Here is a 13,915-nt window from a genome sequence, read left to right as displayed (position 1 = left end):
CTATGTCTTTATGGCACACATTTGTTGTGAACCCAAAGCCCCTACCTAAATACGCCCCTGCATATGATGCGTTCTCGCTTACGATGTGGATTAGGCCTACTGGGGACACCACAATAAAAAAACGCGCCTTGTGTAATACCTCATAAAATTATTAAATAATACGGACAATGTTATTGTACGTCGTTTATAATAATAAAGGTGGTGTGGAAAATTACCTAACACTGTTATTCTTATCTTATAGTTACCTTGATACATTTTTTTATTAAATACCAATTAAATAATTATTTATATCAAGAAACGAGAAATATTAACGTTTTATAAAGTATTATAATAAAATAGTTTTGAAAAAAAAATATTCTTTAACTTGTTATAAAAAAATTCCAAGTAGTTATTATATTAGTTCTTATTTTACAAAGACATTAACAAAAGTGGATCAAGTTTAATATTGCTAGAAATATTGTGTGTATCTATTAATTTACTTAAAACATTGAATTTACACATAATTTTATTTACTAATTATTGTGTATTTTATTTTGATTTCATGTAAATTTGAAACTTCATATTTTACTAATTTACTGACGCATTGGTTACGTAGGTATTTGTGTCTTATAATAAAATACAAATGTTTGCATGTGAATATGTGATTGTACACATTTGGATTTTATTATCCATAGGCTACAATTCCTCTAAAAATCATTATGATCTTAATCTTTTACGCTAACCAGTTTTCAACAAAAGTGATTTTTTATTTTCTTAAAATTCAAAAACGAATAGCCATAAAATTTAAAATGTTTACTAAGTATTTATATTATCATTTTTTTCTATAATTGGTATAATTTTCAAATAATTGTAATTCATTTTGAGCTCTTTATAGACACTTATATTTGCGTGCTTTATTAATATTTTTTAATATCAAACATTTATAAATGGGTCAAAATCCTTGAAAATTGAATTGATACTTTATTAATAAGTTCTAGTGAACGATCATTTTCGTCATTAAAAAGAATTAGAAATAAATTTCGATCCTCATTGAACCAACCAAATGTAGATGCTCTGGGAATGTTATCCATTGAAAGTGATATCACAGCATGTAATCATCATACCTGAGTTTTAACAATATTGTTTACCACTTTTTAAAGCAAATAGCAAGGAAATGTTTGTGAAAACTGAAATAAAATTTGACTTAAAATATTAAAATTAAAAACATTTAGTTTGATTTATAAATGTGATAATCAAAAATACTAATTATTAGAGATTTAAAAGTTAATGCATGAATATATTTTGAAAATTGAGTAATAGTTAGCATTAAATATTCAGCTAGTTATGTACGATTTAAAGTAGACGGGCGAGTATATACGATAAGTTTTAAAAAATGTATCATACTTACGGTCGAGAAAGCAGAAACATAATGTTGCTGTACACTTATTAAAATACTAAAAACAAAAGCTTGTACATAGAATGTTTTATGTATATGCACGTTGTTGTCTTGTTGATACAATTTACAAAATTATAGCTTAAGAAGTGTATTATAGTGAATTATATATCGTTCGATGAACACTTTAAAAGAATATTTTGAAGTTGATAACAATTTAACGAACGATATAAAGAGTATTTACTCGTAATAAGTGAATGAACATTGTTATATCAGATTATTAAGCTTAAATGACAACTCATCTTAATGATAACAACAGTAATAATAATGTCCACATCACTTACATGGTTAATATTTATACGCTGCAATCTCGAAAATTCAAGGTAGACAATGAATAATATTAGATTTAACGATAATTAAAATAGTTTTCATATAATAAATTTATTTGTTACTGTGTACAAAAATAGAATAACAAACATAATCGTTTGTTAATTCGGTACCAAATTGTATAATACCTGACATCCAGATTTAATATATTATAATATGTATTCGGTAAAGCCTATATTTGTTTTTAAATCGAGAAATTTTAAAATATTTATAACATGTATTTATTAGTTGGTTATTAATTTATTAAACATAATAACCGATCAAATAAGTTAAAAGATTAATTGGTAATTGAAGTAATTCCTTTGAAGATAAATATATCTGGATTGGATTTTTTTTTATATTGCTCAGATACATTAAATAAATCTAAACAATAAGCAGCTAATTAATCTATTTTAATGTTAAGATAATTATAGCTATCCTTCTTATTTGAAAACTTTGTGAATGAAATTAATTCACAAATATTGATAATGATATAAAAGTTAAAGGTGACAATTTTTTTTCTTATTCAGTCTATTTAAAACGTTCGTCATAAGACTGGGTGGAGTCAGCGGTCTCCGGGTCATATTGTTCTATTACTTCCAACTGTTTCCTGGCTTTAATTTTTTCTTTAAGTTTCAACAATTTTTTCTGAATGCGCGCACGCTGCGCCTCCGTCCTTACCTTAACCGCCGATTCGCATGGTACCTCTGGTGACTTGGGTACTTGTACCGGCGGCTTACTAGGCATTTCGCTTGTAGTTGCTGGTACGTTCCCCTCCATACTTACCAACGGTGTCGGTTCAGACGGAGGTGTACAGCTGTAAGTGTCCTCTGGGTGAGATGGTGTCTTTGCCGGCTCTTTAAGCGTTTCGTTTATAGACGCCGGTACGTCTTGTTCAATCTTTTTGTCTGGAAAGGATGGTTAATATTATGCAATTTTATTTATTTAAATAGAATGCTGTGACAGAAAAAATTATCATAGCTACTGTTTGTATTGTGTACCAAAATACGCGCGCGCGTTCATTGCGTAATTTTTTCTGTGTATACTATTGGTCGACACCTGTTCACATACAGTTAATAGTTTATAAGAATTATAAGATGCTTACGTTTTAATTCGTCTAGGTATTTCACCACGTAAGGTTTTAAAAAGTACAATAACGTAAGCATATTTTATTTTAACCGATTAAATATATTTTATGTTCAAAGACATATATGTTTCACAAATGCGAATTAGATTTGTACTTGACTAAATACTTTCTGTAATTATATCACATTATTATGCTACCGTGGAACTTAAAAGTATATATTACTAGAATAATTTGGGTTGATTTCTTGGGTGAAAAATAGAATATAAATATATTATATAATATATTAGAAATAAAAATCAAATATATCCGTAAACATAATCTGAATACTACTTTCGAAAAATTCAGTAACTATGACTAATTGAAAATGGTAATAAGTTATGTATAATATTTAAGGCACCTTATATTTAACGTTACCTATAAATTATTATTATTATTAAATAAACAAGGAATTTGGCAAGTATAAGGTACTTATTACTTATTAGGTGTTAATTTTTTTTTATATTCAGTCTATTTAAAAAATCTTAAAAAGTATTGCGAATCTAGTCTTTGAGAGACAAAATAAATTTATTACTCATAAATTAGCTGACCAGTAATTCCAAATCTAGAATAGCACCGAGCGAGTGCACAGACGTATTTTGATACAATTAACCAAATTAAGGAGTTATGTGTATGCAATTAAATTAGCACATTTTCAACTATACGTTTGGAGGGGTTGACCACACTTACTAGTTTTGAGAGATTAAAGAAAATGTTCAGATATATTTTCAAAGGTACAAACATTACTGAAATGTAGCATTGTAGTAAATTATATACTTTATAGGGAGTAAGATTTTTTGAAAAAAAAGTGAAGAAACTGAAGGGTAAACCACTAATTATTTATGATGCATAATGTAGTCACTTCTTTGGATATTTGCATCCTACTTGAAATATTTAAACTCAAGACTTCCAAGGAAGAATGAGTTCAACTTTCAATAGCGTTCAAGAAGTAATACGTACATCGTACAATATACAAGAGATAATCCGAGAGACCGGGACCCATATCTATCGAACTCAGACTTTCGATGAGTAAATAAGTAACTATTCTATATCGAATTTTTCTACTTGAAACTTTTGAACAACTTGACCGATTGAGGTAAAAGTTATTCCATTAAATTCCTCGAGTCTTGGAGAATGTTTATGGCAAACTTTTTTTTACGTCATTAAAAATGAACGTATATAAAAATATGAAATTTAATATACATTTATTATTATCAAATAACTGTATTTGAAAAAAATAAAGTATTTAAATACTTGCATAAAAATAATTTAGAACATATGTCATTATACAATATACAATTTTGAATTTTATTCCTTAAATCATAATGTATATATTCAATTTTCTATGGCTTTTTTGATATACCTACTAAAGTATTCATTTATCGGCCTCCGTAGCAAGGTTAAACCTTACTTCAGTAGGTCATATAGCGCTCCTGGTGGTGTGACTGTCTGTAGTAAAATTTTCAATTAACTTTTCAATCCACCTTGATGACTTGGTTCCGGACACGAACTAATCTTAGTACGTGGTTCCGGAGCACGGTCTTAGAAGCACGATTTAAGATATTTTTAATCGTGCTTAGAAGATCTTCTAAGACCCGGAGTGTGGCAGTTGTCAGAAAATTGATAAGAGATTTTTTTTCTGATTCAGTTTGAAGTATTGCCAACGTTTAATAACAAAATGTTTGTATAAACATTATCATAATCAAAAAAGAAAATGTATCATTAATATATTTATGTATTTAACCATTTTTTAAATTTTTTAAGACTAAATCTGTTTTTTTAAGATTTTGAACGGAGTGATAAATGTATTTATGTTTTTTTTTTTTGATATGCCGATAAAAAAAATTTGGCATTCCAAAAATTTTTAAAATTTAATACAAGGTTTATTATTAGTTGTACTTACTTATCGTAGTAAAAAAAATGTTTAAAAGCATTTAAAGTTCAAATAAATAAAAAAAATCCAATACAAGGTTCTCCATGAGTTTTCCTTCATATAATTGTAAAAAAAAATTCCAGCGTCAATATAAAAAACATTTTATAAGTGTATGAAATTTGAGGTACAAAATATAGGTAATAATATAATATATCCTAGACTGAAGAATTATCTTCGTTCAGAATGATACCTGGCAATGCATTCAAATTTAACACATTTACACATTCATTAATTCATTATAGTGACCTATACTCTCTACCTCTATACTATATACAGCACAGCGATACCCACTTGCCCTGCACAGCTGCACCCTTTTTGTAAAAATATTGTTTAATATTGAATTAAAATTAAGAGAAATATTTGTTATAATATTGTCAAAGGTGGGCAAGTTAATGAAAATAATTAATTCAAATTAAGTAAGTTAAGAGGATACAAGATCGATAGGTAAGTTAAAAGTTAATATGTAAAAAAATATTAACTTAACTCAGTTTAAAAAAAGTTAATCTATTTTTTTTAATTAGCACCTATGTAAATGACATAAAGAGTGAATGTGTCTCTTTAGTTTCTAATTTATAAATTATAAAAAACAATTTTATTGAACTTTTATTATAATGTACACTGATATATCTACCCTTTTACCAATATTTATTGATTCAAACTATACAAAATTATGTTATTAAGAAAAAGAACAGAAATTTTTGTGTTATTATAGTATTGGATTATTTTTATTTTATACTAATATAGTAGTATTTACGTATATAAACGAAAATTTAATTATATTATTATTTTATTTTATGTATACAAATACAAAATTGAAAATGAGCAGAAGCCCAAAAATAAAAATACAACATATACACAATTTATAAGACTTAACAGTGCATTTTATATTTATATAATGAAAATAGTGAGTATTGCTTGGTTCATAACAAAAATATTGCAACATTTGCAACCCAATCTATTGTATAAATAATAATAATACATAAAGTGTAATTTTTACATTGATAATTGATAATTTTCTTATCACTCGTGTTTTATTATTTACATATATATATTGAGTATAATAGTATTATATATATATATATTTATTTATATATGTTATATCTGTTTTTTTACATGATTATTAGAGGATCTCAAATTTTCATGGTTATTTGTAAATAATAAATATTGTGATAATTTATTTTTTATTCTTTTAAATGTTTGTAGTGCTTGTAGTGCTTTGTAGATTTGTACAGTTGAACTGAAGACCACTGAACCCTTGAGTATTCGGAATTTCGGAAGTATTTCAATGGTTTGTTTTTATAGCTATTAAATTATTAAATTCATTATAATTAACTACAACCATGATACATTTATTTAGTGTCATATAATACCATAGTTATATTTTATATCGGTATGAAAGAGAAAGCTATTTTGGTTAAACAAAACCCAATACTGAAAGTAGTCATTTTGGGAAATAGTAATGTTGGAAAATCATGTCTAATGAACAGATTTGTAAGTAACAGTTTTAGTGACCATACGCTTCATACATTAGGCGTAGAATTTCTTCAAAAGGACCTCGATGTCAATGGAATCGTATATACGTTGCAGGTATAGTTAAAAGAAATTTGTTGTTAAAACTTTTTTATATATTTTTAATTTTTAATATATTCAGATCTGGGATACTGCTGGACAAGAAAGATTTCGTACATTACGAACACCTTTTTATAGAGGAACTGACATTTGTTTGCTAACGTTTGCTGTTGATGATGACCAAAGCTTTAAAACTATAGATTCGTGGAAAAAAGAATTCTTACAATATTCCAGGACAACTGATGGGAATTTTCCGTTTATTGTTGTTGCTACAAAGGTTAATTAAACAAAACTGTTGTTTTTAATAATAAAAATAATATAATCTATTTCATATCTGTTTTTAGGTAGACCTACAAGACCGAGTAGTTTCTAAAGATGAAGCAGACAAATGGTGTTCAGAATATCTGAGTGCTCCTTATGTTGAAACTAGTTCTAAAACAGATATGAATATAGAGACTGCATTTACTTTAGCTGTTGAAGTTTGGGCTTCAACAGAAAGACCCTCCGAGTTAAAAATATCACATACAAATTTAGTTAAATTATCTAGACCAATTAATGGTAACGCTGCTTGTCCTACAGCTGAAATAGTATCACCTAAGTGTTGTTAAAACTATTTGATGCAATAACTTAGTGTGTTTTAGTATACAATTTTTGTAACAACGATATAGCAATAAATTAGAAATATGTATTACATATCATTTTATTTTTTATAAAATTAATTTTTGAGGTAAATCCAAAATAAAATGTTAAAACTATCGATATTCATCCTATTATTGTATGTAAATTTTAGTGGTAGCAAATTTGTATTACTTTGTATTTACCTTTAATTAATTGTATTATTGTTATTTTATACAAAAGGCTATGTACTTTAATTGTATTATTAAGTAATACTTAGAATTATTGTATATTAATACTTCTTATTTAATTAATTAACTATAATGATTAATAATTGTTGATTTTTTCAAAATATTATTATTAAGCAATATGTTAATATTAATTTATAATGATTCTAAATTCTAAATTATAAAGATGATATTAAAAATTTCAAAATTGCAAAATCATATTGTATTAGGGTACTATTAATAAATTTAAAAAAAAAACATTTATCATATAAGACATTCCACTAATTTATTTTTATAACATTTTGACTGAAGACAATTTAAAATTATAATAATATTATGATTAGGATAGTTAATGCTGTTTTCCAAAGATTGATATACTTGGCAAGTACAACAATAACCAAATAGGCAAGTAATTTGTGTATACTGTTCTGTTTGGTAAATATATAAGTATATCAGCTGTTCCTTTAACTTGTATCACATTTTCTGTCAATCGTCGGGAAGGACATGAATGACTAAAATTATTATAAAGTAATATTACCACTACTAAATATTGGTCAAGTACATCAGTCACGGGAATGCAGCTTTATATTTATTTATTATTTTAAGTAATTAATTATTAATGTATAGTATTGTATTTTTTTTTAAATATTAAGTTTCTCTATTTTTTATATTACACAAATATTTTTATATTTCAAAAATGTTGTTTAGTTAATTACTAATTATTAAAAAAAAAAAATCAACAACAATATTTTATCTTAAAATATATATTTTTACTTTCACTACCTGAATATTTACTTATTATATTAATTTTAATCGATGTTTCCGAATTCCGTGCCAAAATTATTGTCAAAGTTGAGTTGCATGCGTAGTTTTTTCACGAATGAGCCTAGTTGAGTGCCGGATTAATAGACTGAATAACTAAGTTAGTTTGGTCATATTTCAAAAAATTGAAAATGTAATATGAATTCAATAAAAAATGTTTTATATTAGTATATTACACAAAACAATACACATATTATATATAAACAAATATATTATTTTGTTCAAATTATAATGAGTTATAGGAACCCATTTGTATAGGTAAGATATTTTTTTATATTTTAAATAGATGTTAAATTATTTAAACATTAATAATATAATGAATAAACGTATTTTAAATTTTCATCATTTTCTATTCATGAACATGATGATTAAATTTTTTCTGTTTTTTTTTTTTTTTATTTTTTATAGTATCTATATATTTAGGGACTTATAATATTATAGCCATTAGTCATATACTATATGATAGATAATACAATATACTCATATCTAATCGTCATTTACTAATCTATCATTCACCGGAGAAAACTCAAGATACAGTATATTGAATTTACTAGTTATATTTACAATAGTGCTTTTATGGCATATATGCAAATCGATGAAAACCGGTTGTCTACTCAAACTTTTACTCATGCAATTTGGAAAATACTCACACGCAACTCCGCTCTGTCACAAAAAAAAGCACACGTAACTCAGTTGTTAACCATAATTGCTCATTTTTTTGGCACTGAGGAATAATGATTTTTAACGAGATATTAATTAAAATTTAAAATTTCCAGTCTGAAAGGATCACCAACATAATAAGTGTAAGTCTCCAATCCTACGAAAAACAATTTATTTTTTAGACATTGAGATCGAGGAGATAAATTGTTCGAAATCTGTATAGCTGTATGTGGAATTTAGAACACAACTGCTCTACTAAATCATTATTTAATGCTATATCGTTGTTACAAAAATTGTATACTAAAACACACTAAGTTATTGCATCAAATAGTTTTGATTTATTTAGTTTCGTTTATTTTATGTTTAAACTAGTTTTATTTTCCGTAGTCACTAGGCAATAGGCAACAGTATATAAAAATTCTGATGCTTCCATGTTAGTAGCGCCTATGAGGACTTGAGTGCAAATAAAGTGTCAATTTAAATAATTTTAGTTTAGTCTTAAAATTACTTTATTAGTTTATAATTTTTATACATTGATTGATTGATTTATAAATTGATTATATCTGTTCGATTGTATGTTTATTATTACTTTTAAAGTGTTAAATTATTTATCAATATCAGAAAACCATTTGTATTTCTACAGAAAATGTTATAAAAGTTCCTAAAAATAGACACGTGTAACCTACGAGCATAAGTAAAAAAATTTAACAGTATTAAAATAAATTGTTTTAAATAAAAAAAATGTCGATAAGATTGACGCTTTATTTGTATGTGTGGATGAGGCCTTAATGGGGGGATACTATAATAAAAAAAAACGCGCCATGTGTAATAGGTACCTCATGTTTTTAAACGACATCTAATTATGTGGTCTTATGAGCTAAGGTGGTGAGGAAACTTACACACAAACTACTTGCTTAATAAATTAATTACAAATATACATTATTTTTCCTTTCCTATATTAAATATTATATGTCTACAGACTACGATACATTCTATAAACATACGTTATTACTAGGTATCAATATTGTCATACGATGTGTTGTGATTTTTAGCATGCTTTTATATATAATATAGGTTATAGGTAAACCTAATTTAAATATTCTTATTACATTATTAAGCATTTATTAAAATTCAGATTTTCGAAATTTTTAATCAAATTATTATAATATAGTTAAAACTAATTTCAAAGACGATTTTTTACGATACTTAGAAATTATATTAAGACTGTATTAGCCACCGTTTAATGTTCATAGGCACAGTGACGTGTCCAGTACAAAATAATTGGGAAGGCCAGTTTTGTTCTGTAGTGTGTAAGTGTGCTTATAGGAAGATTTTTCTTATCACACAGAATCAAACAGTCAAATTAAAATTGGGTTGGCCCGGGCCTAGTCGGCTTACCCTGTAGACAGCCACTGTATAGACAGTATTGAAACTGGGATCACTTTTATTCCCCATCTTGTATTATTTAATTAGTTACCTATATTGTATAATACAAGTTTAAATTTTCAGTCTCCTCGGCATAAAGACTAAAAGACTTACGCGATCAATGGTGAGGACTGAAGATATTCTTTATACTTAGGTACCTATATACTTCTCAAAATATGATTTATTTAGTTGTTTGAATACTTCTATTATCTACTAAGGTATTACTGTATTAGCAATAGTTATGTCAATAGCCGTCGATAGATAGTTCTGCTATCAAACACTAATTCTAGAAAGTTTCGATTATACTTTTTTTGAGACAAAACCTACAAACATTTCAAGCATAAACTTTCACTCTAGTAAAAACCTTAGAATGGAATGTAGTCAATTTCAATAATAAATTCTAACCCAGTTGTTGAAGTCTTTATTCTGCATGAAAAAAAAATAATAATACAAAGTTATAATTTCAAACAGATAATATTATAATAGTAGTCCATAACAACAACCGGACGCCGGACGATCAGCTCTTATTTTGCCGTCATTTCATATTGCCGCTGTACCTATTATTTCGCCGAACTTATTTTTCGAGTAACTTATATAACTTATAAGTTACTAATTAATTATATACTTATATATTATGCATTTTAAAATTTATATTCAATTAATAATCTTTGTAATTATTTTTTTTAGTCATTAAAGTTAAAATTATTTTATCTATAATTAATTGTAAAAGTATAAACAAATTATAACTTTAAGAGAATTAAACATATATTGCATTGATCCTAGTAAATTTAGTTGGTGGGCGAGTGGGTAGTCTATGAAGCTTGCTAAGTTGCTTCTAGAGTTTTTAACACTCAAGTCGCCACCGATCATACTACACTGACTGTGATGTTGATTTTGCAGTTATCGTCGCTACGACACACTATTCTTATGGGGATATATCATTATCAATCGTTAACTTTAGAATTCAGATAGTATATATAGTAGTACTAAAATAGTTTCAAATGATAAATATTTTATTGTGTCTATTTATCACTTTAAAATCACAAATTCATAACCTTGTTTTAAAACAAATATAATTTGAGAATTATGCGGTGAAATTTGATTAATTTGGCAATGAAATTAAACAGAGGCCAAACGGGATACGACCCTTAAAATATAATATGATACTTTCAGCTTCTGTATCATCTCGAGTCTCAACTATCCAAATATTTCCAAGACTACATTTTATAATCATCGTGGTCATATCAATCAACTACCTCGTATAGGGAATCTGGACAATCTGGTAACAAATAATTAAATCGTGAATCCATTTATTTTTACATTCCTAGTTAGTAATTTGTATGATCAATTTTATTTTGTTTGTACAATTTACTATACACATACCACGTATCTTGCAATTTGCGTCTATCTAAAAAATATTTTTTTTAAGAACATAAATTATTTTAATTTGCCATCATCAGAAAAGGAAGCTGTCAAATTTCTTCAAGAACACGGAGTATTGTAAAAGTGTACAAATTATAAATTATAAATTATTTTTTCCTACCTAATATCCTAATAACTCTATACATAGCTTCATTTTAAATTTTGATTAAATGTCAACAATATAATACGAATATCGGAATATCTATATACTTTTTTATTTAAATATTTCGGTAGTTGAGATAACCCTGTTGTGTACCTTAGGTAGTTAATCGAAATAACCCGGAAGTACCCTCATAATATACTATAAGCATTATACTATTTTTTTATTTAATAATTAAATTACTTTGAATAAATTTATAATTATTTGTATTCCCCTGTCCTTGTGAATGATGATATGTCAAGTGAAGAGGTAGATTGTAAGTTGTAATGCAATTGAAGTATGGAAGGAGCATTTACTAGTTCATTACTTAAAAGATTAAACATTTTATTTATATAAATATAAAAAAAAAAATTACTATAATTGTTTATTTTAGAATATGAGCTATTTAATAAATTTATATATAATATATTATATAAATACATAATGATTAACATACTATTAATAAATGCACTATGCAAAGTGGAGATTGTGCCACGTTTCAGAAGTGTTTTAATTCTGTTATTAGTACAGATTTTTTTCAAAATGAAATGAACACAGTTTATGTTTTGAATAAATGTCTCATGTCTGATTCGTTAAATCCAATGACTTCCATCCATTTTAACCGTAAAACTTGAATTTTATGAAAGCTAAATATTTTTAAAATATAATAATTATTTAATCCTTAAAATTATTCTTTACTAATTTACTTATTACTAAAAAATATTCCTGGATTGGTTGGATGTAATTTAATGAAGCTCAAGTAAAATATACTGCAGCCCTACAGACATTGCAGTTGTCCTTTTTTAATTGTATTTAATAAAAAGGAAGACTAAAATATTGAAATTCTCAAATAGCTAATAGATACCCAATATCAGAATACCACAATATTGACAATTTTTAAAATTAAAAACTCTTACAAGTCTTACCTACTATTATTATATTTTATTATATTTAGTTATTTGTTATCAAAATTCAAAACATACCAATTTAATATACCAATTGCTAATATGGTAATTGTTTATAACAATTAACAAATAATCTATGGATTAATGTACGAGGTTGCATTTTGAATACGAATATCGAAGACGTAATTCCGAGACCCGTCGCAAATATTGGCGATATTTTTTTGTATTGATAGAAAGTGATGCGGCAGTGTGACTCCATCCATTGTATAAATAATAATTAATATTAAACACAACGTGATATCAATTGTATAAACATACGTAATTCTGATAAGTCCGTTTAGATAGGTAATAGTTATATTGGCTTCAAATATTTAGAGTTTAAAATGTTTAAATAGTATACCTATTGTTATCATCGCAGATTTTATTATTTTAATTAACAATTTTCTTATTATCTCAACTCATAAAACCTTTTAACGTTTATTTATTCCTATTTCTGGAACCTATAGTTCACCAGAAGAGGAAAAATATCCAACAATTATTTACCAAAAAATTAGCCACATTCTGATATTATCATTTAAAAATTTTAAATAAGATTTTTAAAGTTTTTAAAAGTGAAATCATGCATAAATATTTTAAAATATTGTTTATATTATATTATCTTAATTTTTATTTTAATTTTTATTTCTATTTTTTTATCTTTAATTCGTACTAAATAGGTACTAAGTTATAAATTAAAAGTTTAAACGAACCAAGAACACGTTCAAGTTATGTTGTATGAATTTATGTTTCATTTTATGGTTTGGTTTAATTTGAATCATTCTACAATCCACAGAAATATCATAAAATAATAAATAATTATTATGTATGTGTACTGTTATATAAAATAATGCATAAATAAAAAAGTAAAATTAATGATTGTAGTTTTATTTCATAAGGGGCTAAATAGGCAACCAATAAAAAGTCACGCCATGTTTATTCAATATGACGTGATGTTTGATGTGACGTGTATTTTAATTCCACTGTGTGTAGATTGTATTGTACTGTGTATAATATAATATTTATTAATATTAAACATTGTTTAAATATAAAATTTAATATTATAATTTACCGCTTAAAATTAAAATATCTATGTATAAAATATACATAATAATATTTATAAAATATTATAGGTTACTTTTTTTGTGGTATTATTGGTTAGTAAATACTAAATAGTATTGGTTTTTGTGAGTAATGACATTACACATTTAGTCATAAATAAAGAGTTAATAAATGGAGGGGAAAAAAAATAATAATTTGTAGTCGTGGGACTTTTCGGAGTCTTTCGATAGGATTAGGAC

At 25.8% G+C, this 13,915-nt stretch overlaps 1 protein-coding gene across 2 annotated transcripts; it reads left to right on the top strand.

The window, feature by feature from the left end:
• Positions 1-5,903: 5,903 nt before the first annotated feature.
• On the top strand, positions 5,904-7,122 carry LOC113548984 (ras-related protein Rab-9A-like). Of its 2 annotated transcripts, XM_026950109.1 has the most exons (4): positions 5,904-6,082; positions 6,152-6,381; positions 6,446-6,640; positions 6,708-7,122. In XM_026950109.1, the coding sequence occupies exons 2-4, from the start codon at positions 6,187-6,189 to the stop codon at positions 6,969-6,971; spliced, it is 654 nt and encodes a 217-aa protein (XP_026805910.1). In that variant the 5' UTR covers positions 5,904-6,082; positions 6,152-6,186; the 3' UTR covers positions 6,972-7,122. The 2 variants fall into 2 exon arrangements, with proteins under 2 accessions (XP_026805910.1, XP_026805909.1); XM_026950108.1 differs by having other exon boundaries at positions 5,904-6,381.
• The last annotated feature ends 6,793 nt before the right edge of the window (positions 7,123-13,915 follow it).

The sequence above is a fragment of the Rhopalosiphum maidis genome, chromosome 1 (genome assembly GCF_003676215.2).
Source record: "Rhopalosiphum maidis isolate BTI-1 chromosome 1, ASM367621v3, whole genome shotgun sequence".
Lineage (NCBI taxonomy): Eukaryota > Metazoa > Arthropoda > Insecta > Hemiptera > Aphididae > Rhopalosiphum > Rhopalosiphum maidis.
This window is presented reverse-complemented; position numbering and strand designations above follow the sequence as displayed.

Coding starts and splice junctions, on each gene's coding strand:
- LOC113548984 (XM_026950109.1), top strand. CDS start 6,187: ATGAAAGAGAAAGCTATTTTGGTTAAACAAAACCCAATACTGAAAGTA. Junction 6,382..6,445: donor GAATCGTATATACGTTGCAG/GTATAGTTAAAA, acceptor TAATATATTCAG/ATCTGGGATACTGCTGGACA. Junction 6,641..6,707: donor TTATTGTTGTTGCTACAAAG/GTTAATTAAACA, acceptor ATCTGTTTTTAG/GTAGACCTACAAGACCGAGT.